This window comes from Panthera onca, chromosome A2 (genome assembly GCF_046562875.1).
Source record: "Panthera onca isolate mPanOnc1 chromosome A2, mPanOnc1 haplotype 2, whole genome shotgun sequence".
In the NCBI taxonomy this organism is placed as follows: Eukaryota; Metazoa; Chordata; class Mammalia; order Carnivora; family Felidae; genus Panthera; species Panthera onca.
In genome coordinates this window covers 111,134,658-111,162,380 of record NC_138340.1, presented here as the reverse complement: position 1 = coordinate 111,162,380, position 27,723 = coordinate 111,134,658, and the positions used below count along the sequence as shown (strand labels likewise).

The 27,723-nt window shown below is 35.1% G+C and overlaps 1 protein-coding gene across 26 annotated transcripts in view; it reads right to left on the bottom strand.

The window, feature by feature from the left end:
• HDAC9 (histone deacetylase 9) overlaps positions 1–27,723 on the bottom strand; it is a 930,192-nt gene that overhangs the window by 425,601 nt on the left and 476,868 nt on the right. For 14 of the 26 annotated variants that reach the window (XM_078441509.1, XM_078441511.1, XM_078441487.1 and 11 more), the window contains 4 exons: positions 22,963–23,204; positions 17,741–17,906; positions 16,643–16,769; positions 14,255–14,376 (listed from right to left, as the gene is read on the bottom strand). In XM_078441509.1, coding sequence (XP_078297635.1) covers positions 14,255–14,376; positions 16,643–16,769; positions 17,741–17,906; positions 22,963–23,204 — 657 coding nt within the window. The remainder of the gene's footprint in view (positions 1–14,254; positions 14,377–16,642; positions 16,770–17,740; positions 17,907–22,962; positions 23,205–27,723) is intronic. The other 12 variants (XM_078441490.1, XM_060632659.3, XM_060632656.3 and 9 more) reach the window with 6 other exon arrangements.

The window sequence follows — 27,723 nt, the reverse complement described above, 5'->3', positions numbered from 1 at the left end:
CCTCTTGATATTACATTATTTAGTCCAAAAATGATTTATATCATAAAGTTCTCAGCGCATTTCTCTGGCAAATATTCATTTCATAAACTTTGCATGATCATCCTCTATAGTGTTTTGCAAAATGGATATGATATAAATCTGCTGTGTTGTAACCAGCACTTTATAATAAAATAAACAGAATAGTAAAGAAACTATTATACATGATAAAATTGTTATGAATTTTTATTTGTTTTTGGGATGTGTATTTCACACTGTGTAGTATGTCATTGATTAAAAAAAAATTGAAAGACAGTGATATATTATAGAAAAATACTGTGATCTCTATTGTTGAGACCAAAAAATATACAATGCAAATCCTGACACTGAGTAAATTTCATTATTATACAGAGGCAGTGTTTACATGGAAATAACATAGGTAGCAAAGGAAAATTAAGGGAACTGAAGTGTAAAGATTTCACCATCAGGGAAGAAATGAAAGAGGATTCGGAAAGCTTCCTATAAATTGTAGTGCTTATGGTAATTTTGAGAATGAGTAAGAAACTCAGTCCTGAAGAGACCACTGAAGAAAGTCCCAGGGCATGTATGACAATAACATAATATTTTAAACAAGAGATTTAATAGGGTCAAATTAATACAGATCAAGAAAACCAGGAGCTGGATCTAGGAAAAGATCAATAAAATTCATAAACCTTTCACCAGACTCATCAAGAAAAAAAGAGAAAAGACTCAAGTAAATTAAATCAGAAACAAAGGGGAAGAAATAACAACTGACACCACAGAAACACAAAGGATTATAATAAAACGTATGAAAATTATATGCCAACAAATTGAACAACCGAGAATAAATGGATAAATTCTTAGAAGCATCCAAAACGGAACCAGGAAAAAATAGAAAATTTGAACACACTGATTACTAGCAATGAAAGTTAATCAGTAATGAAAAAACTCCCAACAAACAACAGTCCAGGACTAGATGGTTTCACTGGTGAATTCCACCAGATGTTTAAAGAAGAGTTGATACCTACCCAAACTATTCCAAAAATATAGAAGAGGAAAGAAATCTTCCAAATTCAATCTGTGAGGCCAGAATTACCCTGATACCAAAACCAGACAAAGACACTACAAAAAAGAAAACTACAGGCCAATATCTCTGATGAACATAGATGCAAATATTGTCAAGAAAATATTAGCAAACTGAATCCAACAATACATTAAAAATCACTCACCACGATCAAGTGGGATTTGTTCCAGGGATCCAAGGGTGGTTCAATATTTGCAAGTCAATCAACGTAATACATCACATTAATAAAAGAAAGGACAAGAACCATATGATCATCCCAACAAATGCAGAAAAAGCACTTGACAAAGCACAACATCCATTAATGATAAAAACTCTCAGCAAAGTAGGTCTAGAGGGAATATACTTCAACATAATAAAAGCCATCTATGAAAAACCCACAGCTAACATCATACTCAATGGTGAAAATGAGACCTCTTAGGGCATGAACAAGGAAAGGATGTCCACTTTCATCACTTCTACTCCACAGAGTACTGGAAGTCCCGTGTACTTCTACTCCACAGAGTACTGGAAGTCCACAGCAATCAGACACGAAAAAGAAATAAAAGGCATCAAAATTGGTACGGAAGAAGTGAAATCTCGTACTATTTGCAGAAGGTATGACGGTAAAAACAAAGAGAGGGAGAGAGTGTTAATAGAATCAGAGCTGCCTTTTAGAAGGATAAGTGCTGGTCAGAGTTTCATTCTCAGTCCAGATCATTTGAGAACAACTGTAAATTACATTAAAGCTTCCAGGGTGAACAGGTGAGGCAGTCTCCCTACCTACTTCCCCCAGTGCAATCTGTCTCTCTGTGAGAGTGATGTGTTTAGGGGTGGTACATAACTCAAGTGGTTCAAGTGAGTTAGTCTTTGGAATTTATAAGAACTACGTGGTGGAAAATGCTTGATTTGCTGTTTTGTTAAGCAGCTAAGAGGTAGGACTAGGGCTGTACTAGCTTATCCTTGTCAGCATTTGGAGGGAGGATCTCATAACAACATATGATCACATTGAACTAACATCTAAGCACATGGAGACTAGGCAAATACAGTTAAAAGAATCCCTCCAAATCTCCTCCTCCTTTTTTTTTTTTTTTAAGCTAAGCTACTTTGTATTGGTTTCTTGCTACTTAAAATTAAGAGTTCCAAAAAAGCATAATTCTGTTCTGACTTGGGTGATGTGATTTAAAAATGCTTCTAAGTCTGTGTCCAAACTCAGGGAGAAGAGTTTGCTCTGACTGATTAGTGATGTCTGCCCTGGGCACTGGAAGGATTTTGTAGTAACACTCAGGCCACATTTGTGCCTTCTTTGGTCTATACTCAAGCTGTCCTATATGGTAGTAAACAGCTACACATATATTTAAATTCAAATTTATTGAAAAATTTCAACAAAAACGTATCTCCTCAGGCATACTAGCCATATTTTGTTTAATGTCAAGTGGCTACACTTGTCTAGTGGCTACTGAGTTGGATCATACAGATATAGAACTTTTACACCATTATTTTCAAAGAACCACACAAATACAGCCGTTGTAGGTAGTAAATGTTCTCTGAGAATTTCTTCTGTGTTTCCTACTTAAAATGTATACATAATAAAATTAAAATAGATAATTCCAATTAAATATGCTGAATACTGAAAACTAAAGTGAGTATCTCAATGTCTTCTCTTATCTACATTCTTCAGTTGGTTTGCATCTTTCCTTTTACTCAAGAATGTTTATAATCTGGAAATGTAAAATAGTAGTTCCTCAAGAAGTAAGGTGGTCCAAATGCTATAATAAATTAATTTTCAATAAACCTTTCTGGAACCTACTCTATATGCCTTACTTACTCTGAAGACTGTAAGCTCATTAATGGCAAAAATCCTTTATTGTGTATATTGATTTCTTTACTCACTAACAGATACAGCACATAGTGTGGTTTTGTCAGATATGGAATAAAGATGTTACAAACACTCTCTTCAAGGACATATTTACCATCTAACTGGGAAGAACGAGATAAAAATATCAGTATGAAATATGATATCTAATAATCAACATGATTGCCAGCTTTTATAGCAAAAATTATGGTGAAATGGGAATATAGATAGTGAAAATATCAGAATGAAGGTCTTATAAAAAATAACTTTTGAATGTATCCTTTATATGGATAGGTATGGATGTATCTTTTAAACAGAATATATAAATCTTGAGATAAAAATAAGAATCTCCAAAGCAAATAGTTTGGGAAACAAACTATTTATAAAAGGGGAGATTGGGAAACTAAAATACAGGTAACTTCTGGCTAGGTAAATTAAGGCCACTAGATGAAAAATTTAGAATGTCAGGATAAACTTTTATTACATGCTGCCTTAACACAAAGACGGGTTTTGAGCAAACAGATAATGGTTTCCTCCAGATTTCTTTCCCATAAAGGACACTTTAATTTCAAAAAACCCAGTGAGTGGCTGAACATTTAAAGAAAATATAATTGCAAACATTTCACCACTTATTTTCTGTCACATTTTAATTTATTTCATTAGATATGTCTAGAGATACATAAGTGCATATATTTGCATGGAATATTTTCCCCAGTGTTTCAAGTTATAAAATTGTGAATATTACAAATTAGGAGTCTTTTTTTTTCAATCATTCTTATGATTATACAGCAGATGGCTAAATGCTTTTAAAATCTTAATTATTATTTTTTGCCAATTTCTCATTCCAATCTTATCTAAAATGTCCTGCCTGTTTCTAATTGAGCATTTTACGGGGAGTGAAAAATATGTCATTAGAGTTTGTTACAGTTAATTATAATGAATTTGAGACATAATTCTGTAAAAGCACCATCATTTCTTATTTATACGGTCTTCAAATTATTAACATTTTCTTATCTTACTCTCCATGAAACATGATAATATATTTCCTTTTGGACTTAGATACATCTTAGGAATCATTTGCTCCAAATCTTTTCTTTAAAAAATCTGAATCCAAATCATGAAATGCTATGTTTAAGGTCAGATATTAGTGACAGGGTTAAGACCATAGTTCTAGATGCCTTTTACCATTCCACGTCTTCCGTAATTATACTATGTGGCTACTACTAACAACCCCTACCATGAATGTCATACCATCGTCTCAGTAACTCATACAGGTAACATGTACTGAGACTACTACGTATCAGTCACTGTGCTGGGCACTTTCATGCAATATCTTTATTGCTTATAATAATTCTGCAAGGCAAGTATTTTCCATATTTGACATTTGAGGCTCAGAGAAGTCCTCTAACTTTCCCATGGTCACATAGTTTGAAGTGGTAGCACTATGCTGTAATTCTCAGCCAGATCTAATTCCAAACCATAAGATTATTTTCCATGCTTTGTCCTTCTAGGGCATAATAGCTTTTTCATACTAGTTTCCCCCACAAATACTTTGAGTTAGATTTTCAAAGTTCTTACAAGGTTGTTTAATTATCACACAATTTGCAATTGATTCTTGCTCTTGGCTCTAACTAGTTATTATCCATATTGCACATACAATCTGTGAGACCAGCTTCTTGTTTATTGAATTGTGAAACTTCAACCATTTTGTTCCTTGATTCTAACCTAACCACAACTAACTTTTGAATAAATAATTCTTAGGAACATTAATTTCTATGCTTTTTATAATTTTTAAATTAACAAATATATATAAATCTGTATTTTTTCTCTATCACAAGAAACGTCATTATTCTAAACCATTTAATTTTTAAGTAAATACTAGTAATTTATCAACTGCAGCATGCACAATCACTAAGAAAAAAATGCAAAAGCAAAAAAAAAAAAAAAACCCCAACAAACATGGCTGGTTGAACTATGAAAATACTATCCATTAGATCCATTCAGATTTCAGACGTTTGTTTAAGAAATTAGCATTTTAGAATCAATGAAATAGTTTTAAATGGCTAACTTTTCATAATCAAAGTGATTAAATCTATCAAAAGGTCTGCTTTTAAAAAGTAAATTGTCTATGTAGAATATTAAATCCTATTTTAAACAGGAACTAAATTTTCTAATTTTTGGAGGGCTATGGTTGGTTTTTCTTATCTTTTCATATCTATAGAGTTTGATATAATGAGAAAAGTAAGAAAAACACAGAAAAAAAATCCTTATAATTCCCAAATCGTGCTTACACGGTAGTTTAAACTCCGTTGCAACCCAATATTTCATCAAATTTATTTTCAAAGTACCAAAATCAATAGGGTGTTGGTTCCTATTAAGGAGATGACATACAGAAGAGGGGATAGAAGGAATTATCACAGAATATTTCATTAGGCAAAGACTTCAGCACAAAGTGTTGGATTCCTTCCACAATGTGATTTTAAAATTATTTCGGTCTATTCTGTCACAGTTTTAGCACATGGATTTGTTAGTCATGACCAAGCTGAGAAAGACAGTCAATCATTTATGTTAATCTTTAAAAAAATCTATTATAATTAATTGGTAAGAATTCTATTGCTTAAATATAAATCTGTCACCTCGAAAAGTTGGTAAAGCTATGTTTAAAAATTTTTTAAAAATATTTTACAGGTTTAAAAGTCAATGGCGGACGTCTGGTATTAACTCCGACACGTAAAGAGCTTAGAAATCTTCACTTCCATCCTCACCACAAGAAAAAAGGCTGAGCAAAGTAAAAATCAAAGTGGTTTTCTTAGATCCTTCAGAGAATAGAGGTCTCAGAGCAAACTGCTACCCTGAAATCTGGAGAGCCAGGAAAATACAGAAAATCACAGCTGAGATCAGTTTACTGGAAGCAGAAGCCACTGGAGCCAGTAACGGGTAGGAACGTCTAAATTTAATTTTGATGAGTTGCTAGAGGCACAAATCGCTCAAGGCTGATATGGACTAACTCACTGGATGGGCTTAATCTCAGGGGGTTTTACGCATAAGAACCAAAGCAGGTTCTCTAAGTGAAGATCAGTGAAAAGTCCCCTCCTATGTAAGTGAGGGCAAGGAGCAGGGATGGAAGAGAGGAGAAAAGTAACCATTTTGAAACATCCCCAGGGAAAAGGTAACAATTTAAAAATCTGTACATGAGAAAAACCTGCCCTGCAAGGGAAAATATTTTACCAGATCTTTACTTGACCTGGAGGGTAGAACAATAAGCCTTCTCCAGCACCTTCTAGCCTTTCTGTCTCACTTAAGCAGAAACAGTTCTGGAGGTCACGGATCACAGATTTAGGTCCACTAAAAAACTTAAGTTTAGGCATAAGATTATAGAATACTGATGTTCCCCAACGTCTGATCACCACATCAATAGGGTTCCAACATAAAACAATGGATTATAACTAAGAGAGCTGTAAATGAGACTCCATTTATAAAGAAATTCTTAGGGAAATCCTAAGAAAAGGGAGGAAAACAAACAAAACCAGGAAACTCTGTCAACTACAGCTACAGTAAACATTAAAAGCAGTCCAGTTCCAGCCAGATTAACATAAAATCCATACCAAAAACTTAACCACTCAATTTCTATTTTCTAATATCAGATCCAGCTTTCAACAGAAAATTGCAAAGCATGCTAAAAAGTCAGAGAAAACACAGTCTAAAGAGATAAAGCAAACATCAGGCCAGACTCAGATAACATAACGATTTTGGAATTATCGGATAGAAAAAATAACTGAGTACTATGTGAAGGGCTCTAATGGAAAAAGTTGACCGCATGCAAGAACATATGGGTAAATGTAAGCAGAGAGATGGAAACACTAAGAGAGAATGAAAAGGAAATGTTTGAAATCAAAAGCACAGAATGAATGCCTGTGATGAGCTCCTCAGTTGACTGGACATGGCTGAGGAAAGAATCAATGATCCCAAAATATGTCAATAGAAGATTCCCAAGCTGAAAGACAAAGTAAAAAAAGAACACAATATCCTAGAACTCTGAGACAATTACAAAAGATATACTGTATGTATACTGGTAATGCCAAAATAGCAAGAAAGAACGGAACAGAATATTTAAATAATGACTGAAATCCATTGAAAACTCTGTATAGGAATTTCAGGGAATGAGGATCAGTATAAATTCCAAAAGCTAAAGACCTAGGAGTATCATATTCCAACTGCAGAAAACCAAAGACAAAAGAGTATCTTCAAAGAAAGCAGAGGACATTAGAAAGCAACCTGTCTAGAGAGTAACAAGGGTACAAATTGTATCAGATTTCTGGTCAGAAACCATGCAAGTGATCAGAGTGTACTGAAATGTTTAAAGTGTTGCAAGAAAAATCCACAGCAATTTAGAATTCTCCCTCTGTCCCTCTCCCCTGCTTCCACTGTCCCTCCCTCCTTCTCTCTCAAGAAAAAACAAACAAACCCACAGAAGGTACAAAAAGAGGGGAAGATAAAAAAAATAAATAAATAAATAAAGTAAGTATGATGATTAGAAAACAGTTACAAACATGGTGGTAATAATCTAATGATATCAATAACCACTTTACTTTTTTTTTTATTAGAGAGAGAGAGAGAGAGAGAGAGAGAGAGAGAGAAAATGAGCAGGGAAGAGGGGCAGAGGGAGAGAGACAGAGAATCCCAAGCAGGCTCCATGTATGGTGAAGTCTGGGGTCATGACCTGAGCAGAAATCAAGAGTCAGCACTCAACCTACTGAGCCACCCAGGCACCCCCCACCAGTAACCACTTTAAATATGAATGGTCTAATACACCAATTAAAAAAGACTGTCAGACTGGATTAAAAAAACAAAAAACAAAACAAAACATGGGGAACCTGGGTGGCTCAGTCAGTTGAGCATCTGACTTCAGGTCAGGTTATGATCTCATGGTTAATGAGTTCCAGCCCTGCATAGGGCTTGCTGCTGTCAGCACAGAGCCTGCTTAGGATCCTCTGTACCCCTCTCTCTCTGCCCCTCACCCTCCTTTTCAAAAATAAGTGAATTAAAAAAATTAAAAAAAAAAAAACCAACTATACATTGCCTATAAGAAAGCGATTTTAAAAATAAAGACACAGATAGATTAAAAGTAAAGGGATAGAGAAAAATATGCCATGCTATCACTGGGAAATTACAAATTAAAACCAAAATGGGAAACCATCATAACCTATTAAAATGTTTAAAATCCAAAAAACTGAAAGTGAAAATACCAAGTGCTGGTGAGTATGTGGAACAACAAGGACTCTGACCCACTGCTGGTGAGTATGCAAAATGGCACAGCCACTTTGGAAGACAGTTGGGAACTTTTTTTTTTTTCCACAAAACTAAACATAGTCTTATCATAAGATCCAGCTGTCACACTCCAAAGTGTTTACATAATTGGGTTCAAAACTTACATCACACAAAACCTACATGGGAATGTTTACAGATTTATTCATAAATGCTAAAATTCGGAAGGAACCGGGATGTCTCTCAATAAGTAAATGGATGTACAAACTGTGGTTCCTTTAGACAGTACAATATTATTTAGCAATTAAAAGAAATAAGCTTACAAGGCACAGGAAGACATGAAGGGATCTTAAATGCATATTGCCAAGCCAAAGAAGCCAGTCTGGAAGGCTGCACACATTATTCTATACAGTTCCAACTATATGACATGCAGCAGAAGGCAAGGCTATAGAGACAGTAAAAATACCAGTGGTCACCAGGGGTTGGTCAGAGAGAGGGATGAATCCATGGAGCAGAGAGGATTTTTAGGGCAGTGAAACTATTCTGCATTAAATTGTAATGATGGATACATGACATGACATTACAAGTGAGTCAAAATCTATAGAACTTTACAACACTAAGAGTAAACCTTCATGTAAATTTTGGACTACACTAATAATAATGTACCTAGTAGTTAATTAATTATACCAAATGAACCACACTAATGGAAGATGTAAGTAAGAGCAAATACTGGTGGTGGAGAGGAATAAATGACATGGAAACCCTCTGTACTATCTGCTCAGTTTTTCTGCAAATCTAAACTTAAAGTCTAATAATTTAAAAAATAAAAGTCAGGGGTGCTTGGGTAGCTCAGATGGTTAAGCGTCTGATGTTCGGCTCAGGTCATGATCTCAGGGTTCATGAGTTCGAGCCCCGTGTCGGGCTCTGTGTTGACAGCTCACAGCCTGGAGCCTGCTTCGGATTCTGTGTCTCCCTCTGTCTCTGCTCCTCCCCTGCTCGCACTCTGTCTCTCTCTCAAAAATAAATAAACATTAAAATAAAATTAAAAAATAAATAAAAGTCAAGAGCAGAAACTAAAACTCAGTTGGGCCCCAGTGAACACAAAGCATCAATTGGTGTTCCTCCTATGGTAGGTGACGGAAACAAGTTTGCTGCTATTTTCTGATACCATATTTGGCTCTGAAATGCCAGGCAAATACAAAGCTGACAAAACCCTTTATTCCAATGTTGACGTTAGTACTGCAAGTTGCACATAGCTTAAAAACAATGTTTGTCACTTTCTCCCCAGTTACTTGTTTTATCAATAAATGTGGCAGAATGTCAGACCTTAAAAAGTCTTTCCTTAACAATAAGACATTTGGTTTTAACTTGATAAAAATACATGAAACTGAATTCCTTCTCAACTAGAAACATAAAATTAACTAAGCACTCCTTAAATCTTAGCTAAGATCCTAATCTCATTACATGCAATACTTAATGCAATTTCCAAAATAACTATATGAACCAAAAGCAATAATTACTCGCATTTTACAGATGACAGAGTCATAGGATAAAGAGGTTAAGTAAATTTCCTAAGATTGAGGATCCACATTTTGAATGGGTAGGTGGATTCAAAGCCTGTTGTTACTGTGCCACATTGCTTTTTGATTCTGGGAAAACTGCTGTAACTTTATCACAAAAGAAATATCCTACTAATTTTAAGTGAGAATGACCGCAACAATGGAATTAAGGCAGCGTGCTAAAGATATGTAAAAATAATCCAGTTTTTGTTGACCTGGAATAAGATTCTGAGTGACATTTTTACAAGCATAAGCACTATTTTAGTGCTATCTGTGCAGAAACGTGTGTGCATGCCCACATGTGCACATAAGCATGTGCTTGTGTATCATGAGAAAAACACAGAATTAGAAAGACAGAAGGGGGAAAAACTGATTTTAAAACAGTTGTATTAATTCTGGATTATAATAACTCGAATGGGTCACCAAGGTACCACAACAGAACTTCTAACTGCTATTCCGAGGGAGATTTATAAAGCTATATATCTCATCTCTGCCTTCTTTCCAACTTACTCAGTGTGGAAAATGACACTGGCCTTCCAAAATCTGAACTTATGTTTGGACCCCTTCCATCCTTGAGTCTTACTCTAGTGTTGCTGACCATTAAAATGAATATTTCATTGGGGCTGGAACAGCCCTATTAGCCCATGCCAAGCTTTATATGGCTTGCACGCTTTAAGAGGTCAATCTAGCCAACCAGTTCACTTTGTTCAAAAGTATTAAATAAACGGAATGACTGTAACATTCAAAGAAAGGCAAAGTTCACTAGGTAAGACCCCAATAATATGATGGAGCATAAAACTTCTAGAATTTTTTTACCATAATATTTTATGAAACATATGTACACACTCACTGGAAATAGAATCCAATTCAAATGGTTTTGAAGGTCAGTTCAAAGTCACCACATATGCAGTATCTTTGTGAGAAATATGTACTATTTCAAAAGCGTCTGGACCCAGGAGCTTCCTTTCTCTATTTTATACTTTATTATCAGTCTAGAAGGGTACTATATTAGGGGGAAAAAGTCACCTACTACACTATAATATAATTTGCAGCCAAAACATAAAGTTCAGTAAAATATTATAAATTTCAGTATCAACAAATCCTTCTCTCGTGGAACAAAAAGAATCACAGAAGGTAATTCTAAAAGGAAGTGCTATTTTAAGTGTGGGCGATAAATATAAAAGTTGAAAACAATTACTTCATTCTCAACTTCACAACTAATTATGAAATCCTTCCTTGTTCACTGTGGTGAAAGGATCAAAAGACTCTCAATTTCTGTATTTACATGTGAATTACGAATGGGCCTGATTACAGCCACCTATTTGTATTATTCTGATGCTTCCTAAATGCCCAAATTCTAAGAGCAACTAGGATTCTCCTAAGGGGAAGGAAGTAAAGGTCTACTTTGCATGACAAAGGTCAGATTTCTGCAGACAAATGAAACTTCTATGGGTGACTGTTCCTAGGTTATCACTGTCAGGCTGGGTCCTGGGAGGTCAAGAGAGGTTCCAAATTGTGCTCACTGCTTCAGGGATGCCCTTGGGGCCACTTTAATCATTTTAAGATCATTAAAACTTTTCTTATTCTGGTTCCAGCTTTATCCCCTAAATCTCACTAACACATACTGGCAATTCAGACCTGATGCAGGTTAAAAGGAAATTGAAGGTACTGCATTTAGTATTATATGCAGATCGAAAAAGAGAACCCACTTATTTAACAACTTCTTTTAAATCCAAGATTGGGTTCAGTGAAATTCAAGTAGACCACAGAGGGTGATAATCAGGCCCCAGTAGAAAAACTTGACTCTATTATAGCTATCCTGGTATTTACACTATGTGATCGATGATGCCACTACTCTAGATCTCATTTAATATGATGTAGGTTTATGTGACAATCATCTTAGTTTCCCCAATCATTACATATGTTTAATTATAATTACAGTAATAGTTTATTATTTACTTTTTTGGTAATAACTATTAAGCCATAAACATACAACAAATGCTGAAGTAAAAATTATTGCTTGACTATATTTCAGTGCTCTTCCATTTAGTGAAAATATATCTCTAAACTTTCACACAATGGATTGATTATAGTTAGAAGACTACTATTCTGCCTATTTGTAATTAAGGAAGAGTATCTCTTAAGTATTTTAGATAATGTGTAGAAAACATCTGTATTTAATTATATCATACTTCTCTTAGATGATGGGAATTGAATAAAGAGATATTTTGAAACATCTATACAGATATAAAAGTATTAATGGCTATTCAAGAGTTTCATTGGTATAGTGCTTGAAAAAGTTTCATTTTACAAATCCTTGGTCTAATGCTTCATAAATGTCAGATTTTCAATATAAAAGGAGTCAACTTCAAATACCAGGCAAATACAGAAAATATAACACTAGCAAAGACAAGGGCTGTATCTTTTCACCATTATTATATATCACATAGACACAGTAAATGTCTTTCCTATTAGTACAGATTTGAATAAAATTTTGTAACATACACACTGAGCAGGATTTCTCTTTGAATTCTGTTGTGGACTGAGAATTTTTACAAGAATAAATTAACAGCTTGCTAGTCATTCCTCACAGAGGAAAAAAATCCTAAACTGTTCTCATGGAAACTGGGACACAAAGTGTGGGTTTTTAGTACTTGTTCTGAAGTATTGAAAAAGATCAGATTTTCTTTCTGGATGCTTTACTGGCTCCAAATGCCACTTCTTTTCAAAGTCAGTGTCAGTTCTGCAGTCAGTTTTCAGTCTCCCAGTGGTAAGAATATATTCAAAGGCTGTGTGCACAGCAGGGTAGAAGTCTTTCTCCATGAATGTAACTATATCACTCATCAGTAACCTCCTGCCATAAGGGGACTTATGTTTTCTTTCCTTTTAGTGACTCCTTGGGCTCTTGAATGCCAGTCACTGCCCCGAGACCCGGGGCAGTATTCACATAATCTCTGTCAATAGTTCCTACACATGTCACTGGTGCAACTAAATGTCAAGACAGCAGATCAAAGTCTGCACATTCTAAAACTCATGTCCTTTATGGATCAATTTCCATAAACTATACTCTATGTTTTAGAAATACGTGGAGGCTCAGTCTTTGCTTTCTTCCTTTTATCCCAGAGAAGTTTATTGACATGAAAGGCAATCTGATTTGTACATAATAGGGTGAAACTCTGATGTAATACATAAAACTCATTCTTCCCTTTGCATAGCCTTCTTGAGGTATTTTACTTCTCGAAGCATTTTACTCTACCTATTGTCTTATGGTAGAAATGCAAAACTCTGCGAGCTATTAAAATTAAAAGGCATGGATTGCTTTCCAATACTTCACTGATCTACCCCAGTACCTGGTACATAAGATGGTAGGTAATAAATTCTTACTTATGATGGGTTTATTTTTAAATCTTCATTATGCTATAGGTAAATTATGACAGAATATAGCTTTAGCATGTGTTTTTACAATCTGTATCCATTTTAATTATTCAAGGTTGCTTGGGAAAATGAATATAATTATTTGAAATCATTTCCACTCTCTAGATTTCATATACAAATTACATACATGTACACTTCTTAAGAAGACCTGAGTAAAATACGATAGACAAAACTATCTTCTCTGAATACCTTTTCGGGTTATTTCTGGATACAAAAATTTTTAAGTTTAGAACTTTCTCTAAGAAAACATAACGTTTAGAATAGAATGTACACAAATGCTATTTATGCTTATATCTAGCTAAAGTCTAAATATATTTATTACAGGGGTAAGAGCATGTAACAAATTAAATAAGCACATATCAGAGGGCTGAAAAAAGAGAAGACAAGAAAACAAATACAAGCCTTAGAGCCAGAGGCGTTTTACTAAACTCCAAATAGAAGCTTCATTGTCCAAGTTCCCCTAAGCAAGTTTTTATATAATTACATGAGAGTGTTAGGTACAAACCATCACTCCGAGTTCTCTTATAATCTGTGAGACGTTAGGCAAGTCACTTACTCAGAAGGTAGGTAGCCTTGGCCTTATATGTTTTCACCACTCAAACAATTAAAATTTACGGATTTTAAAATGTGTGATGAAAAGAAAGTTTATTATTCCCATTTTTGTAGTAAATGGTTGAGGGTCAAGAAAAACTTAGGTAAATGGAGGAAATTACAGAGGTCCTCATTGGTGGAGATTTAAATTTTCTAAGAAACCAAATTTCTATTTTCCCTAATTCTAATCTTTGTTGCTAATAAGACAATAATTTGTTTATAATCCAAACATGATGAACTTTTAAATTTGAAAAGGTACTTTGATTATATACTGCATCAACTGATGTTGAAACTGGGGGGTGTGTGTGTGTGTATGTGTGTGTGTGTGTGTGTGTGTGTATGCACACATGCACATATTTGTTTATGCTAAGGGCAGGGGTGGAGAGGGTGTGATAGTTATGATTCAAACCCTTTGACCCTTTCCTCTAGAGGCAAAATTAAATTACAGGTATGTTATGGAAGAGCAAGTGGAGTCTTGCTAAACCAACTTACCAGTTTTTCGAAGGGGGAAATCATCCTTTGCATCTTGTGCTCCTGGTAATGTGTATTTGTAAGATGGAGATGTTCCACTCAGGGGTGGAGAGCTTTGATCCAGTGACGTGTGGTGGGCAGCCCTACAAAAGAAAAAGAGGGCTCACCATTTGCTCTGGAGTTTTTACTGCGTGTTGGCCAGCAATAATCAGTTGCACATGCTGTGCACGTGTCTCAGCTGTGTTTATGTTCTTTCTTTTTAGTGTGTACAAACCACAGCCTCATGTAACCAAGTTCACTTTGGCAGAGTGGTACAGAATGCTGCAGGATTCCCAAGAATGACCACGGCGTGTGTGATCACACACTTACACAGAAATTTGCTTCACTAAAGAGAATTTACCAAAAGCCTGAGTGTTGATAATCTGAGATTACTGTGCACATTTTGTTAAGAGCCATACTAGTAACGAAGTCATCAGTCAAATCCTTTTTAGTCAACAAGGTAGAATAACCAAAATAAAAGTTAATATATAGAAGGACTTCATTTTTGAAAACTGCTAGGTAATCTATGAAAGTACATGAGGGTGACTTTTCTACTACAGAGATAGTACAGCGTCAACAGCCTCAGGTCTCCTGATTTCTGCAGCACTTACAAGGTAAAGATTGGCAATCGCATATTTCTTCAACATGAAAATGATTTTTAAAAATGTTTTCTCTTCCCCGCACAAATATAGTGAAAGAGTTGTACTGCACCACTGGAGAAGAGTTTCCAGGACTGAACATTGTGTATCCAGTGGATATAACACCCATGATTATCATATACAAAGAAACCAATGAACAGGGCAGGGTTCTGCCAGTATTATCTATTTGAATCACGTATTCTCAAGAATTAACTGGCTTAAGGGCACTTCATCTAGCCATAGTGAGCAAAAAGCATTAAATTCTGATTCCATAAATTAATGATTTACAGTGTCTGGAGTTGGGCCCTACTGAAGTTCAGTTCAGTATAAAAAGGGACTGCTAACTGATATTTGACAGTCATGTTTAATATACCCAAGGGGACAGCTAAAGAATTTTCAGCTGACACGTTGTTTGTACGTAGTTGTTTCCCATTTAAAAAAGGTATTATCTCTTCTTAAAATGAGCTGTAACTTAGAAGGAATATGAATTAGTTATAAATTATGTATGTAATTTTAAGTAATAAAATGGTATTTATTTCTAAATACTTTGGGCTGTTAACTGAACATCTGAAAATTTTCTTCAGGGACTGGCTTCTCAAGTCAACTGACATGCCTGATGGAAATTACGTAAACCATTAAAAAGTATTCATACAGTACTCTACTCTGCAATCTGCCTCAGTTACCTTTTTTTTTTTTTTTTTTGAGAAAAGCAGATACTTATAAAATAGAATCAGAAGGATAATAACTTTTTCAGTAGAACTCCTGGGATGCTCCCAGTTTCAATATAGAGTAATCAAGTATTTACTTCCTTAACCTTGATGATGTGAGGGATCACAAAAAATTCAAGTGTACAATCCGATAGTCAATCAGCAAACACATAAAATGAGAGCAACGATACTATTATCTATTAGCCTATTATCCAAATATGCTTTATCTATCACTGTTTGTCCTGATTTTAAAAAGCACCACATCCTTCATATTTTACTGAAAGGAGAACTGTGTATTTCATAGTGGCTTTTCCCTGGACCCAGGGAAACACGGATCCATAAATCTGTAATACCATAATGCATTATGTTGTCAGCTTGTGTATCAGAAGCCAGGGTACTCATTTTACAGTGCAGCAAAAAATGAAGTCAGATGGACAGGCGTAAACTAGTCACTGAAGACTTAGCTTTACTTAGTTGCCTTCGTTCTCATTCTTTCCCTTCCCTCCCTTGTCTTCCTGCCTTTTTTTTTTTTTTTTTTTTTAAGTCGCAAAGCTTCTGGTCTTTTAAAAATAGCTCAGATCTCCACCTCCTATCGAGCCAAGTAAAATAAAGTCTCAACCTGCCAAATCCTCAGAAATTATTGTAAAGATATCAGATGCACCATCTGAGAATAGAAAAATGCAAACTAGGAACCAATTTCTATGCCCCACCCCACATTTCTGTTACTCATTCACCAAAAAACATATCTACTTCCTTGCCCTCAAGATGATACTTGCTAACATTCGTGAAGCACTGCTCTCTGTGGCATAGTTTACCACATTATTTCACAGGACCTTTCCAGCAACCCGAGAAGGCAGGTATTATTATTATTATAGTCTTCTTACAGAGAAGGACAAGAATTCAAGGAGCTTGACCACAGCCACATAGCTGAGAACGGCAGACCTCGGTTTTGTGCCCAGGCTGGCTGAACACAGAACCTGTGTTCTTGACCCGTGGGAATGAAAAAGGCCAAACACTGAACATACGTGTACCAGAGCTTGGGATGGCGGCTCACGGAATGATTTTTGCCATTAGTTGGAGTGTCTTTTGTTGCTGATTTACTCAACAGGAATTCTTGAAGCTTCTGCTTTACTTCTGTACTTGCCACTGCTCCTGAAACATACACATACAGAAATAGATGTTGACTTGGGGCTTTGTCCTTCCATGCCTCTGGACTATTTAGCAAAAATTAGGAAGTAACACCACTGGTCACTGCATGTGAAGTTTTCCTATTAAAAGAAGAAACCAGAGTCTAAAAACAGGCTTTTGGAAATGGCACGGTAATGTTTTGTAACTGCTGCTCAAAATGCCAATTTTCAAAGGAGCTTTGATGATTTCTTTAATTGCTTCTGCAGAAAGGGGAGTCCCAGAATTAACACTAATTTTTTCCTAAACTTAAAAAAATGAGGACTAAAACACTGCCTTTTAAAAATCAAGACTCTTGGGGTACAATATAAATGACAACACAATACACTGACCTCTCCTGAACTGCTAGTTGGAAAAACTAACATTTTAAAAACCTCTTTTGAGCATTAAACAAATAACTACTGCTGACTGTTCCAGTTCTAGTCATCTGATTTTAAACCTTGCTACATCCTGATTTTGAACTGACCTCAGATAGAGGAATTATTTGGATCTGTCTCCCTCTTGTGGATAGTTTTTTTAAACAAACGTTCTGCCTTAAATCTTCCCAAAGTCTGGGTACTCAAAAACTAAATGGAGGCAAGGCTTGACTTACAGAGAACAATTAATTATAACTTGAGCGGGAGGAAGGCATAGTGAGGAAATGTGAAAGTAAGTTTATTATAAAACAATATGGCATAGCTAGATCGCTTGACTAGAACCTTGTTTTTAAGCCTCAAAAACAACAGAAATAAGCATCTTTGCCAAACAATGCTCTGTTTACTTCCTCTGCAGACTGAAGGCAGAAAGATAATATGTGAATGTCAAAGCTTTACATTTGAGTCCATAATTCATTCTTTTAATTAAATGCAAACAGTTTTGACAAGTTTAATGCCACTCTTTATCAGGCTTCTTTCTGAATGACGATCAGCTAAACATGAGGGAAGAGATTCGTTTTTTACCCTGGTGCCTCTTACTTTCTCGTCCTCTATCTTTGCCTCTGAGAGGAGGAAGCTGTTGTTCTCTGCGATGCCTCTCTACTTCCTGTTCTTGCCTCTGCTGCTCCAGTTTCTGCTCCTTTTCTAGGAGTTCTTGTTGCTGTTTTATGGCTAGAAGTTCCTGTTGCAACTTGCGAGAAGAGAAAGACATGAGAGTGTGCAATTTCTTTAGGCGTTACAGTCATCACTGACCAAAATCAAACTGTTAGGAGATTCTGGAGTTTGTTTCCGTTTAGTTTACATTTTTACTCACTTTTTCAGTAGATGACTGAAATCTAACGACAAACAACTAATGCCATAGATGGTCTTAATGTCATATAAGCAAGTTTTTAGGTAGCTTCAGTTCCTGTGCCGCCCCACCAAAACTCGTTACCAAATTCACTGTAATCTTTAGTTCTATGAGTAGCTTTCCTTTGTACAACTGAAACATATGAAAACAGGCAAAGACAGAAATGGCCCAGAAGTCTGTTTTACCACGTCTCTCACATTATAAGTAAACAACGGAAATCTTCATTTCTTATCCTGAGAAATAGTATGAAAATAATCAAATCTAAGGAATGGTGAGAAATAAGTTAATTTGGGAGAAGTCTACCTAAAACAGAATGAATGTTAAAAATTCCTAAACCTTACAGAGAAGGCTCTCAGATTAATGTAATCTATACATCCAAAATAGGCTTTGTTCTCAAAGCAGCAAACGTTCATTCATTCATCCAGCAGGCAAAAACACTCAGAATAGAGAGAGTGGTCAAAATGAAGTCACTTCCATTAAACTACTATCTGGTTGTCTGAATCCCTTGAATTCACTTCCAAACAAAGAAGAACATGAATATGAAGGCTTCTTAAAAACTGTATGGAGATGTCAGTTTTCTCTCAGGCAGAGAAAATGAATAACGGTAAATGTGCTCACTGACGAATACCTAAAGACGATGAGTTCTACCCAGGCTCTGATATTACCAGATAAGAAATCTAGACACCTTATTAAACTACTTAAAGCCCTGGGTCCTCATATGTCAGAAAAACAATCTCCTTCACACATCATGCTCACAATGCATATGGAATTTACTGGGTAAGTTTGAACGACACTAATTTTAATGATTATTACTATATTTATATAGTCTCAGTCCTAATGAAGTTAGCGTAATTTGCTGTTTTAGGTATCTACCTAATATAAGTCTGAAATTTTTGTTGAAAAGTAAGAGAACAGTCCTAATGAAGATCTCAGTCCTAATGAAGTTAGCGTAATTTGCTGTTTTAGGTATCTACCTAATATAAGTCTGAAATTTTTGTTGAAAAGTAAGAGAACAAAACCAAAAAGCTTTGTGGAATGGCATGAGAGTTACTCTGAAGCAAAAGGAAGCCAACTTTGTATGCAGACCATAATAGCCTCACCTCTCCCAGAAGGATATGGTTACAAGCATTTCTGGTTACTCTTCACATTAAAATCTTCGCCATTTTGGCTTTGAGATACCAGTCCCTTATTGGATGTTTCTACATACTCCATTTTAAAGGAAAAGTTTATAACTTCACTTAAACTATGCCTTGAATATTAATTCTTTTAAAAAAATTTTTAATGTTTATTTATTTTTGAGACAGACAGAGTGTGAGCAGGGGAAGGATGGAGAGAGAAGGAGACACAGAATCCGAAGCAGGCTCCAAGCTATAAGCTGTCAGCAGAGAGCCCAATGCAGGGCTGGAACTCATGGACCACGAGATCATGACTTGAGCAGAAGTTGGACACCTGACCAACTTAGCCCCCCAGGCACTCCTAAATATTAACTCTTTACAGCTATTGGGAGTGGTCAAATTGATTCATTGCTTCAACCAAAGCCCCAGTGAAATTGAAATTTAATCTATTTTAGAAAACTAGAAAAATCACACAACTTAGTCTCCATAGCTACTATTCATTATTGAAGACTGCAGGAATGATATTGAAAAAAAAGAGAAGGAAATAAAACATCAACCCCCAGTTTCAGATGTTCTGGACTGATACAGGACACAGAGAGGATGATGTGGTAGTTTTGATGGCAGACCAGGCAAGGCTAAAAATCCTAGAACAACCATTTACTGGCTGTGTGTCCTTCGGCAAGTTACAGTATTTCTCTCTGCCTTAGCTTATGTGGGTTGAAAAATGGGATAACAACATCTAACTCAAGAGATGTTGATGACAGAAGCCAAAAATTGATGCTAATAAAAGCTTCATGTACTATGTGTTCCTCATAAACATAAAATCCAAATGAAAGTTAAAAGCACCAATTCTTACCCTTTCCCATGAAAGAGTAAATTAAAATTTAAAAAGTTAAAAGCTTCCTAAACTCGAAAGGAAATTTAAATTAGGTCTTTAGTTTCTGAGAAAACGACTTACTACTTTAGAAAATCACTTTAAAAGGTAAATTTTCCTTTTGGCTATCTCAGAATCTTTTTCCTGTCAAGAGCCTCCTCTTTTCCTCTATTTTCCAGATGTCAGTAAACTAACTATACTACTTTGAGCTAAAGTAACAATCAGTTACTTACTTGCTACTATTGACTTGTGAGTAAAATGAAAAAATACATTACTTCAAAAACTTTCCTATGGCTCTTTACAACTACAAAATGCATCAAATATAAGTGAAAAGAAGTATTTAAAGCAGCAACTTTTTATTATTGCCCTGTATTCAGTGCAACGTGAGTCAGGTACCACAGTAAAATGAACTATACAGTTACCTTAAAAAGCATGGTGAAGGGCACCTGGCTGGCTCAGCTGGTAGAGAATGCGACTCTTGATCTCAGGGCTGTTGAGTTCAAGCCCCACATTTGGGGTAGAGATTATTTAATGAATAAAAGTTTAAAAAATCCTTCACAAAAAGTATGGTGAAGCATATAAATCTTATTCATTCATCAATGTCATCCTAACATGGCAAGAATGAATGGAGAAGGAAATCTAAACACCAATGTTCCAAATATTTTTCAAGGGTCAAATAGTAATGCTTTAAAGTCATTCAAAAATAATCCTGTAAACTAAATTAAGGTTTCCTATTCTACTCAATACAGTTATGAGCTACTGTTTCCACATGAGACCCAAAACAAAATCCCCACTCTTAATTTAGGGTATCTTACAGATCAGTAAATTGCAAGAGTTCTTTTAAAATTTTTTTAATGTTTATTTATTTCTGAGAGAGAGAGAGAGAGAGAGAGAGAGAGAGAGACAGAGTGTGAGGAGGAGAGGGGCAGACAGAGAGGGAGACACAGAATCTGAAGCAGGCTCCAGGCTCTGTCAGCACAGAGCCTGACGCAGGGCTTGAACCCACAAACCATGAGATCATGACACATGCAGAAGTTGGACACGTAACTGACTGAGCCACCCAGGTGCCCCTAGAGTTCTTTTAGTAAAGTTCACTAGTAAAAGAAAAAAAAATCATGACATTTTATACCAGATGTCAAAGGCTTTTTTGGAATATAAGATACAATAGGCTTTCCAGACTAAGGAAATATCTTAAAAAACAAAGAACACAAGGAAGAAGGTAGAACTTTTACCTTCTCAGATACTAATATTAATGTGGTAAAATTATATAACATCAACACAGATTAATTATCTATATTAATCTGACATAAATATGCTGTATCCAATATGCAAGTGAGTAATAGATCAAGCGTCTATTGTACAATATTATAAATATGATAGAATGTGTAATTGATTGTATTAGTAAATTAACATGTGTTTAAATCATCTTGAAGGACGCAGATAATTAATTATGACAGTAATATAAAGTAGCAAGTATTTATAATAAAATTCCATTTTATTATTTATTCCATAAAAATGGAATTTTATTATAAATACTTGCTACTTTATATTATTGTCATAATAAATTAAAACTAAACATGTACTTAATCAGAACAAAATAGCCTTGTTTTAAATGCCTCTGTCAAGAATTTGAAACATTTCACAAGTAAAGTTAAAGTAACATTTATCTTAAAGATACAAGAAGAAATAGATACATAGATACATGTAAAATGACTTGACAACAAAATAGTCCATCATAAAATATTCTGGGACATAGACATATTTCTCCAAGAATAATGTAAACAACTTCGGTCTCAAACTGTCAACTACACCCAAAATTCTTTTAATAAATTTTTATCTGTGGTCTAGTGAACTTATATAAAAATGTTGAAAATATTTGCCCAGGTTTCTTCAAATATAATTCTACTGAGCTTTTTCTGTCATTATTTTGAATGAATATTATAGGGTCTTCTTCGTAGGGAAAATACTCAGAACGTATACTTATAGGGAGGTGGTTGGAAGGATGGGGGAAAATAGCTGATGGGGGTTAAGGAGTGCATGTGTTGTCATGAGCACCGGGTGATGTATGGAAGTGTTGAATCACTATATTGTACACCTAATACCAATATTACACTGTATGTTAACTAACTGGAATTTAAATAAAAGCTTAAAAAAAAAAGAATATCCACTTATAGACAAAAAAAAAAAAAAAAACCCAAAACAACACAGTCTCTCTCTTCGCATAAAGTGACTAATTTATCCTTTCTGATAAATAGATTATGCAGATTCTTTAAAGATATAAAATGAAGGGGCGCCTCAGTGGGTCAGTCGGTTGAGCATCCAACTCTTGATTTTGGCTCAGGTCATGATCCTAGGGTCATGGGATTGAACTCCTCTGTGCTGAGCATGGAGCTTGCTTGAGATTCTCTCTCTTTCTCCCTTTGTCCTTCTCACCCACTCACTCATGTGCTCTTTCTCAAAAATAAATAAATAAATAAATAAATAAATAAATAAATAAATACACACACACACACACACACACACACACACACACACACACACACACAATGGATCTTCCCAGGGTCATTCATGATTCTTGGCGGAGAATAGATAAGTGGGGCAAATGAACAAACTCACATACCAGAGAATAAACAGAAGGTAAGAATCACTATTTTCCACCACTGATGCTGTAAACTAATGGATGAGAGTAGTGGAGGCCCCTCCAAGAAGCAAAGCAGGTTTTTCATCAGCATTCTTACTACTTACCCAAGGTTTTCACCAGTAAAATCACAATTTCCTCCAAGCCATACCTCCATACCTCCATGTCTTAAACATTCCTCCTCTCCCCACCCCAGTGCTCCTTCTTATGCTCATGTCATGCTGCAGGCTTCTGGAGTGAAAAGGTCAGAGGCAAAGAAACATTTGCTACCTTGATGTGCTCCTGAAGCTGAGCCTGGTGCTGCCGTGTCAAGTTCTCATGCTGTTTCTGAAACTCTGCAATCAGGAGTTGCTTCTGGATTTGCTGCTGTTGCTGGATAAGGAGTAATTCTTGCTGCAGTTGCTTTTCACGGACAACAGGATCCACCACAGGCATCATCATCCTGAGGTCTGTCCTCAGGTCTAAAGGTGAGATGGGCTCCAGGCCCACAGGAACCTCTGATTTCACATCCACTAGAGAAACAGGGGGAAAAAAAGGGTGGGGGTAGGGGGCATGACAGAGGATAAGAAATTAGTACAGTGACTTGGAAACAAACAAAAAATAAAAGGGATTATTATACCCTAATACCCCTTCATGAATCTTCTAAATTTCTCTTTTCAAGGAGATGAATCAAAACAAAACAAAACAAAACACCAAAAAGATGAATCTAATCATTTACTGGTATATAAGTCATTCATAAAAACTATTCTACTTGATCAGTTATGCAAGTCAGGTAAACTTAGGACAAAAAAATGCAACTCTGTTGAGAAGATGCCAGGTTATAACACAGAAGTATCACAACTCAATTTCTACACTTGCAAACATTTTGGTTTGTAATTAGAATCAGAAGACAGATTCTAAGATACACTCCTTAAGAATTAAGGAATTCCTGGGGTGCCTGGTTGGCTCAGTCAGTTTAGCTTCCTACTCTTGATTTTGGCTCAGGTCATGATCTCACCGTCATGAAATCAAGCCCTGCTTCAGGCACGTGCTAGCCGTAGAGCTTGCTTAAGATTCTCTCTCTCCCTGTCTCTCTGCCCTTTTCCCCTACTTGTGCTCTTTCTCTCCCAAATAAATAAATAAACAAATAAACAAACAAATAAATAAAGGAATTCCTTAAGAATTAAAGCTTTTTAGCAAGGTATCTGTAGGGCTATGGGACCTAACAAAGAAAACGACAGATCTGCATGCTAAAATCTTGAAAATGATGAGTAGGTTAGCTAACCAACCACAACAATGGTCCCAGGTCCAAACATCAAGGAGTGAAAGTAGCCAACTTTCTATGTACTGTTCTTAAAATGATAATATTTCAGTTACCTTATTCCTAAAATGAGCAAGGCAGAAAAATGGTGAGGAAGCCTAAAACAAATCAAACCACTAGAGGAAGAAGATTTGATGAGAATAATTATAGGACATTTAAAATTTAAATATCTAAAATAAATTAGACAATGCATAACAGTTCATATTATATATATATATATACACATATATACATATATATATATATATATATATATATATATATATATATACACACACACACATACATACATATAATTCTACTCCTGTTAGATAACTTGTAGGATGGAAGGCATAAGCACAAAAGCTCATAGACAAGGAAGACAGGCAGTAACAACATGGAACTATTAAAAGGACTAAATGGAATAATCCACTCCAAGGACTTAACACATATAGTACATTTCTCAATAAATGCTCTGAGTTTTTTAAGTTATATAAAAATTGAAATTTCCTGCATATGAAACTAGATGATACTGTGTGGCTCACAAAACAAAAATATTAAGAACGAGTATGCAAATAAAATTGCATGTGATTTCCATTTAGTACTAGAAAATAAAAACACTAAAACTTCTAGAAAAATGGAAAAAGGAAAAAGAAAATAAAGGAATATAAACAAGCAATTTTAAAAAAATTATCTTTACCAGTAAAGAAATATAAAGTTTAAGTGAAAGTAAGCCATTGTTTTCTAAACATTAAATATCATCTATATGATTCATGTATTTGCCTGTGTGTGTATATAATGGCCCATTGTATGGTGTAAGCATAATACCAAGTAGACAATTATGTATTGCAAGTGGCACTACCAAATAGCTTAAAACTTCTAAAAAATAATTTGGTGATATGTAGGAAGAGGTGTTAAGTATTTTACCATTTGATTCAGGTTTGCCAACTGTAGGAAGATATCTTAAGGAAACAATAGTAACAGGAAAAAACAGTTCAATGTCATACTATTTATTGAAGTATTATTATTTTAATTAAAATCACCAGCTACAAGGAAATGTCTAAGTAAAATATGTCACATCCATATGGTGGAAAAATACACAATCATTAAATCATGGGAACATGAAAAATGCTATTACAACATTAAGTGAAGAAACAGTAATAGAAGTGACACATACCCTATGATAGCTCTTTAAATAAATATCATTTAAGTCAATATACATTTATTGAGAACCTTAAATTCTCAGGTTTGATGCTAGATGCTGGACTGAGCAGTAGAGCAAAAATGACAAAAATTCCAACCCTCCCAGAGCATTGGGTTCTTAACTGTATTAGTCTCTGAATTCGTGTACCAAAGACTGGTGAGGTACAGAAGATAGTTGTATGTAGGGTGGAAATAGGAATAATTTTCCCTTTCTTACTTTTCTGTATTTTTCCAAATTGCATTTAATGCTCTGACTACTACTGTAAGTAACTTACATCTGTAGATTCCAGGTTGGGAACTACAAAGTTTATATTCTGTGTGGATTTAAGAGCTATTTTCATTAAGTCAAGAAAAGCTAACAGAAATCTTGTTTGTAGAAGTTAAGGCTGCAAATACTAAATGAAACATTAATGCCCTTACTTGTCACTTGAATTGCACATGTGTACAAGGCAGGTGGGTGAGGTGGAAGGGGGGCTGGTATCAATCTTGGGTTGCTAACACTGGTCATTTTTCAGTGTATTGATCAGAAGCTTGTGTTGATGATGCTACATATGTCACTTTAATGAAAATGGTAAAACAGTTTATTAATGAACCATTGTTTGGTGGACAAAGTCTTCTAAAACACTGATGTTTATGAAAGGAAAGATAGTAATTGTGACGAGTTGGGGACTAAATGAGGATAGTGGCCTCTAAAATCTCTTTGTTGCAGTACCTGCTATAGAACTTTCAATCAAGACTCTGGAGTAACATGAGATTTTGAACATTAATTTATAGAGTTGGCATAATTCCAACCAAAAGCAATGACTGTTAATGACGTATTTCATTTTTGCATTAAAAAGGCCAAACTACAGCCCCCAGTGTTTACATGGAAATCCCAATAAACAAAGGTCAGAATTTAACCCTATAAAGACAAAATGTAGAATTTCAAAAGACACTGGCCTCTCTCCTTGTTGGCATTGTTATTATCCATAAATTGTGATCATCGAATCTCTTAAAAAAAAAACAAAAAAACCTTCCCACAAAAAAATATAAGGGAAAAAAGTCCCAGAACTCTCCAAAACAGCTATTGTCAACCTCAAAGGGTAATTTGACTTCTTAACCTGCTATCCCAACAGAAATGATTGTGTCTAACTGCTTGCCTTTGTTCAGAGACTAATCACTAAATTGTGAAAAATCACCCTCAACTTAGAAAAACTGCTCTTGATTATAAATAATTGCCCAAGACTGAGAGAAAGCGGCAAGCAAGATCCCAGTCTTTCATCCAATTTATTCAGCAGCAATCCACATTCCATTTGTCTAGACTAAATATAGCAGCGTTTATACAAGAAATCAATAGTGCTTGCAGAGAGGAGAGCAAAGGCATGAATATTTCATCAAACTCAGAGAGAAATGGCAATCAGCAAACTGATGGTTCTGTGTAGGTCATCTTTGGCCTGCTGGATTAGTTCTGTTACTTGGACAATAGCTCATCTCTGGCTAATCATAATCATATCATAAGCATTCTTTCTATTTTTAACATTAATTGTATTGTGGGTGACAAAGACTCATCGTATTCCAAAAGAAATGATGGATTTTTCTTACAGCTTCTGTGACAGGCTAATAAGCCTCTCCAGGAGCAATAATAGTAACACAATACCAGGGCTGAGTTTCAACAAGTTACAGTCACTTTCATATCACAGGATGTGAAAGAAAGGGCATTGTCCACAGCTGCTATATTATCATAATTAGAAATAACCAACTTACAAGAAAAAAATTAACAACCAATTTTAACAATGAGGAAATGGAATCATCTCTATTCATAACATTTCTTGCATAGGAGCATGCAAATTCCTTACAAATTACTTAGAACAGGTGCCAGTAGTACATAAGTTAGAAGGAAGTTGATGGAACAAATTGTAGTTATTAGTAGCACTAGTTATAAACAAATGTTTTTTTTTAACAGACCTCAATTACTTTAGCTCAAGACTTCATGCTTTATTCAGACTCACTATGTTTGTCTGAGATTTCAAACACATGCCAACACAAATATATGTTATATTATATTTATGTTATTAATTCTAATACCACATGCCCAGTCAGAACATTTCCACATATATATTAACTAGTCTTAATTACCACTTTACAAAGCCCTTGTCATTCTTTCTCCAGTGTCTTTCTTAATTGTTTGATAGTTATTTATTCTTCTTTTAGCATTAATCAACTCATGCACTTTTCTTTTAGAAACTGTTTTTAGTTTTTAATGAACATGGAAACAAAAAAGCTCCCATTTCAAAATTAAAATCTCAGATCATGTAGATGTATATAACAATCACATCTATTTAAGCAACATATATGCCCTGTTTATACTTGTAACTAAATTTCTTTGACAAATATATTTTTTAAACTATTAAAGTACTAATTCAGAGTTCAGAGAATAATCTAGTAGCCATGGAGTGTTTCACTCTTCACCATAGATACTGTTGTTATCTACAGCAAAGGTTAAGTAGAGAGAATTTTTGTATGTTCATAAACAGAAATCTTTGGTTTCTCTTTATCTTATAAACAAGAAT